General features: G+C 41.6%; 1 protein-coding gene across 2 annotated transcripts in view; it reads left to right on the plus strand.

The window, feature by feature from the left end:
- The window catches only part of ADAMTS17 (ADAM metallopeptidase with thrombospondin type 1 motif 17), a 172,125-nt gene extending 167,419 nt beyond the window's left edge, over nucleotides 1-4,706 (plus strand). For both annotated transcript variants that reach the window (XM_034066234.1, XM_034066235.1), the window contains one exon: nucleotides 498-4,706. In XM_034066234.1, the coding sequence (XP_033922125.1) occupies nucleotides 498-649 (152 nt within the window). In that variant the 3' untranslated portion in view covers nucleotides 650-4,706. The remainder of the gene's footprint in view (nucleotides 1-497) is intronic.
- Nucleotides 4,707-6,587: the final 1,881 nt, after the last annotated feature.

The following is a 6,587-nucleotide window of genomic DNA, read 5'->3' on the forward strand; positions in this document are numbered from 1 at the left end:
CCCCTCCCAATAGCAATCCTACTGTTTTTACTCCACCAAGATGTACTATTTTGACTTCTTATTAATTTATCTTTACATCCACCAAATTTGCTTTGATTTTGCCTCTCTGCAAAAATGTTTTCTATCAAGGGGGTGATGGCCACTTCTGAAAGAGTGCCTTATCACAGCACTCTCCCTGAGACCACATAGCTTCCCATTGACTGTGCTGTCTCTGTATGCTTAAATCCAGGCCAGTGCTTTTAGAGGTTTTGTTCCTCTAGGCCTATTTGCCACTGAGACAAAATGTGAGGGAGCTTGTGCTTCACAGTCATGTCCTGCTGCACCCTTGCAGTAAACACTTCCAAGAGCCTGACGTTTCAGTACAAAGAACATCATCTGATCTCCAGTGCTGACAGCAAGATTGGCCCTTTCTTCCCTCACATGCAGTGATTTTGATCACACCTGCAGTGTGTTCTCTGGCTAATCTGCAGGTTTCTCCTTTCTTTTCTTGTCCAAAGCTGCTCTCACGTACAAGTGCACAGGCGACCAGTGGACAGTGTACTGCAGGGTGATCCGGGAGAAGAACCTGTGCCAGGACATGCGGTGGTATCAGCGCTGTTGCCAGACTTGCAGAGACTTTTATGCAAACAAGATGCAGCAGAAGAGTTAATGAACCTGTGCTACTTCTTAGAGCATTACAGCTATTTGTATGTAAATCACGGACTAGTAGGTCTGAGTACTGGAACTTCATGAGTTGCTACAATGTGGTGGATTCCAAAGCATACCTAATGAGACTTGAAACTAATTCTACAGACTGGATACCAAAGTAATCCATTCATCCACCTTAAAAACAAACAAACAGAAAGAGTCATCTCAAGGAGCCAATCCTTTTATGGTATTTTGACATCCTTACATTTTTCATTAATGCTTCTTACTTTAATATATTAAATCACCAGCCACTGGATGGCTTGCTACCATTAAAGAAAAGGACAAGAGTTGCAAAGTGATTACATTGACTAAGGTTATGGGTACCCCCATGGAGGAAGGCCTCTGGCAAAATAATTCAGCAAAGGTAGAGACATTACTTAATCTTTTAATCTTGGCTTTCATCTGATGCTTTCAGTTCCCAACAGTCATCCCACTGTGGAGTGAGCTTGGAGGGACACATGTAAATGAAAGGCTTAATTTAAAGAGAGGATTTGCTGTAAAAGCTTGTGAAAACTGATAGCAGAGGATGAACATCTCTGAAATTCCTGCAGAAAACTCAGTACCATTATATCCAACATTCCAATTCATGTATTTTAGAGAAGCTGATCAGGACTGCTCTTCTTTATCAGTTTGAAAAACAATCCTCTCTCTCTTTTCCCCATAATATTACGGTTTCTTTTATGAAACCTACTTGTTCTCTGACATTTATGAAATGGAAGCTTATTAACAGCTGCAGATAGTTATTTTTAAACAGGAACTGTTTACGTGAGATGAGAGAAGCAAGAAATCATTTCCTCAGGTAGAGCTCACTGAAGGTTTTCTTGGTCTAATCTCTCTCTAGTTTTCAGAAGTCAGTCGGATAATGAGGCTGAATGCTGTTTGTTAAGAGGACCATGAAACTGGATAGGGTTGGTACAAAAACAGGATTTGGAGCAAACTGTGTGTGAAGAAACACAAACAGCAGAACAAGTGTTTCTTATCTCGGCTCTTGTATACATCTGAGGTTGTGTAGCCTTTTGAGTCAAAAGGAGTCAGGGATACAAGACATTCAAAGTGTAATCTTAAGCTTGTTGAAGCCATAAAGCCAAGACTTCCATTGCCTTCAGTAAGGGTTAGAAGGTTAGGATTGTACTCACTGTATTTTAATGCTTCCTGTCTTTGGTGGTGCTATCAGGTTTGGTGCTATCAGATTGGTGCTATCAGAGCACTTAGCAAGTGCTGCATATACAATGCTCTCTTCCATGTCTCTGCACTTTAAACCAAACTCCTTTCTGACATATGAGACTTGAAACAGGAGCTCTGCCCAGGGCAGTTTGTCCCCTCCATTAGTCATAAAGACCAATGTCTCCCTATCATACCTTGCTCCAGCATGTATCATTTCCCTTGCCAGGGTCCAAGGCCAGTTGTGCAATGGTGGTTAAGTTACAGCCCACTCTTCAGGATACAAACAGCAGTTTGGATGAATTGCAGCTTTGTACTCGCTCTAGAACTGCCTGTTACTGTTTTCTCTTTGGAGATGAGTGCAGAACTAAGCCCAGCCACTACCCGCAGCCCTGGGCCAGTCTGGATTGCAGCTCTCACTTATCCTCAAGTTGTCTTTGTTGCTGTTGTCTCTTTTTTCAATGCAAGAAGGGATAAAGACCTTCAGTACCTAACATATCTTTAAAGCAACTTTTTCTTCCTTATTACAGTCCTTCCAACATCCAGGACCTCACTGGATTAACTCATTAGCATTTGATTAAAGGCTAAGTTTTTCAAGCACATGAATTTAATATTCATTAACAGACTAATAGTTTGTGGGCTTCACATTAGCATCTGTGCTTACGAGTGCAAATAATTGTGCGTGCATACCAGGGTTGGCCTGTATGCACAGAGGCACATTTGCACATAGTTTTTTCTCAAGTGCCTGTCTCAAACAGATCTGCTTTCCAATGCCCCAGATGATTTTCTCTATCAGGGAAATGATTCAAACTTGTTTTTTTTGTTATACTGAATGGCATCTTATAATCAGGATCAGACCTCCTCCTTCTGTTAGTTCCACCCTTTAGCCCAAGTGCAGAGATTGTGTAACTACTTAGCAAGTAATCAATAGAAGATGTTACTAGCAGGGGTCACCTGGAAGATTTAGGCAATACCACAGTGATTTTCATTTAGGCAAATTAATAGGTAGATGAACTGCTAAAGAAGAAGTTCCAAGAGACCAGACAGAGCCCAAAGGACCTGATTTATACTGGTAATTCACAGCTGTAGTTTTCCCCCTTGCAGGCTGTCATACCCTGCAGTGACACTGTCCCTAGTGCCTCACCACCACCACAGCCACATCACAGCAGTTTGGCTGAGATTGGTCCCCCTGACATCCTTCATTTGGAGTTGCCTACTTGCCACTGTCCAGAAGAGGCCACTAGGCTAATTAGACATGTGGCCTGTCCCAGTATGCTTAGTTCCTGGACTTCAAAGGGCATTTGGGTCCAAGTTCTTGGTCTTACCTAAGGAAACATGAATTTATAAGGAATTCTTTCAAATGTCTGAGCACTGAAAAAAAACCACCTCTCTTGCTCTCACAGCCCATAGATTAGTGTGCATTGACCTTTAGGGTTTTTATTATCAGAAACCATCTTTAATTAAACACTGATGGCACAACACAGCTCCATGTTATTGCGTTCATATGGTGACAATCTTCCCACTTTGTAATAGCCAGAAAATTAATAATAAGAAAAAAATTCAGTTCTGTTCAATACTCCTGCACTTCTGTTTTGTATCATTTTATAAGAGGTTTAATATGAATTTACAGCTATGCTCTGCCCTCAGTTACTACATACTGGTGAAAAGAAAGCTGTTTGTTTCAGTGTATCTATGACAATACTTCTTTTAGTTGTTCATAAGAGATTGATGCTCTTTTGATTACAGTGGTGGTATTTCCATATTGTAAACAATACTCTGTACTGTTACTAAAGTACTGTACATTTCTAGTTGCACAATTGTGTTATTGAGTGTAGATTCTCACTAGCTCATGTATGGTGCTATTTTTTGTTGGTGGAAAAGAATCTTAGCAGTCGGTTATTGCTTGATATTTTATTATAATACAGGGATATATTCTCCATGGCAATAATATCATTTAAGTTTTTCATTACAGAGTGAAATGTATATATTTTTCCATTAGCTAATTTGCATATGTACTGTATCCATGGTAATTTTCTTTTTGGTGCTGGTTATAAATAGAAAAGATAAAAACAGTCCAACTGAATGGAACCAGTTGTAAGCGAAAACCAAGGGGAAAAAAAAAAAGAGAAGAGGCTCATTCCATTTTGGAAAAGAAAATTGAGTATGTTGAATAATAAATTTATTTTTTCCATAACAACTTTAATCAGGTTTCTGAACTTGAAAAAAATATGAAGCAAACCAAACAGCTAGCATGAAAATCAAGAGAAAGGAGTGATGCTGTAAGTAGTACATTATGCATCCGTCTAATGCTGGGCTGAGACTGGGATTCGGTTAAGTCCAACTGTTTGATAGCTGTGGTAGCTGTAAAAAGGTCATTTGTCAGTAGAGTTCTGGCATCTCGGAGTTCTCAGTGCACTAACAAATCAAGGAATGATGGGTCTTGTCCCGGCTGGGTTGCAGAGTAAAGCACAGGGAATGTTAATACCTGATGAATGCCTTGTGAGGTCTGTGGTCAGTGAGGCAACAGCAGAAGCTCCCTGTCTGGAAACAGTGAACCAGGCTCCATTTGGGGCATCACTATGGAAGCCTGCTAGCTGTGGGGAAGCTAAGCTTATGCATGAGGGGAGGGATATTTTGTGAGTGCTTTACAGGAAGGTTGCTTTCAATGTATGCTGGAGCTGAGGTGAAATGGCAGCTTGCTCTGTGTTTAATGGTAGTGGGTCCATGCGCAACCTGATAATGAAGACTGCTGAGTATGTGGAAATTTATATTGGAGCAAAACTATTCCATCCATTGGAAAGGTATCTACATAACCTAGCTGCACACTTCCCTGGTGTGAAATAAACGGAATTACTTCAGTGCCAAGTGTTTTGGATGTCTTTGTTGTAGGGACTAGCCAGAATCTTTGTACTGTTCAACTCCTGTCTCAGCATGGTGAAGATGTTTTTTGCAGACAGCTGCACACAGATATGCCTGTAGGATCCTCTCCCATTCTGTCTTCCATGATGCCATCATCCGTATCCCATTCCAGCACAACTCTTGTTAAAAGGACACTTCTTGGAGATGGGAGCAACCTTAAAAACAAACAGAAGTATGGTGGATGTGAGAGTTCTCCTCCCAGAGTCATTTCCAGAAATGGAGTTTATACTGGTATTAAAAATAGAGCTCATTTACTGATCTCACGCTGAGTTCTTGGTAATGGCACAACACTGGTAGGCTTCCTAGTTTTCAGAGGTAGCTTTAGCAGATACTGGCCATCATACATATGACTGTTAACAGCAGCAAAATTGTAGAAACTCCATCCAAGTGTTGCTGTATATTAGCACATCATCGTGTTTGTGTGTTGCCTGGAGTCAACATATGATTGCAATTGCTGACCTGTTTAAACAATAAAACATAGCTATAAGCCTTTGGAAGCCAAAAGGCTTTACGTTAAGCTGGGATATGGCAATGGGTGGGAGGGGTGTAAGGAATGCTGTCATACATTTGGCTTGAAATTTTCCTGGTGTGTGCCAATATCTGTTCTATAAATCCAGTAGGCTTATATACTTAGTTTGCCTATTTGCATGTAGCAGCTTGCTGGTTTTCTCAGCCATGATGATTTGAAGCCATTGTCCTACCCTATGATCTCTGTTGACTTTAAGACACCTTAGCCAAGATCATTAAATGCAGGTAAGGTCAGATGGCTCTGGTGCTCTGGCATAAAAACACCAGGAAGAAAGTATAATCTCTTCCCAGCTGCTCGGAGCTCAGTTCTGCCTCCACCAATTCCACCTGCTTCCTTCACTCTCTTGCAAGCCCTGGCATACACGGCAGCCTTGGCTGTCTCTTGGTCCCTTGCAGCAAGCTGGCAGGACCCTGCTTCCTCTGGAAGGAAATTGCTCTCCAAAAAGCACAGTATGGATCACCTCACCCTGGCATCAGCCCCATGCATCACCGGGAGTACTACTGTTGGAGGACCTTGCTCTGTGGGTAGAGTGAAAACCACATGTTCCTTCATGCTTTCCCGAACACCACCATGGTCCATTGGGAAAGGTATGTTTTCTTGTCATTGAAGAGTGTTGGCACAAGTATCAATATGCCACGAAGTTCCAAGCTGAGAAGAACTGTGCTGGATGCATTCAGTGTTCTATGCACTCACACTTCAGATAGTTTAAGAAAAGAAACCCTAGTAACCTACCTGCTGGCAAGTTACTTGCCTCACTTGTCCTGCTGCTGTATGAATACAGTGCTCCCAGAAAGAGGCAGGTTGTGGGAATGGCTCCTGAACAGCATTTCTTCTTTGAGTGATTGGACCTCTGCTGCCCATGTTAGATAATACTTCTCTATACCACTCACTCTTCAGTATCCTTCTGTTTATCTTGATTTGAAGGCATGTCATTAGGAAGATAGGAGTTCCTCGAGTTCTGCTATTGCACAAAGACCAGGTATTTTTATTGTGTGCATTGCTTCTGTCGTTATATCGTGTTTCTGGCTTCTCTTCATGCTCTTTAGAAATGGACTGGTCTGCCTGGAGAGATACTTTCCAACAGCATAACTGCCTTGGACAAGCAGGACTGAAGATTTGAATGGGAAGAATTCTGTTTATGAAAGGAGAGTTTAAACAAGAGAGTATATAAGCAGAGAGGGACCACGAACTTCCCTTAGCAGTAACTACTCAAAATGTAATCAGAGAGTCTCCAAAGCTGACCTCCATGTGTCTTGCATCGCCTTGTCTCCTTTCATGCCACTTTCATGTG

This window comes from Melopsittacus undulatus, chromosome 9 (assembly GCF_012275295.1).
Source record: "Melopsittacus undulatus isolate bMelUnd1 chromosome 9, bMelUnd1.mat.Z, whole genome shotgun sequence".
NCBI lineage: Eukaryota > Metazoa > Chordata > Aves > Psittaciformes > Psittaculidae > Melopsittacus > Melopsittacus undulatus.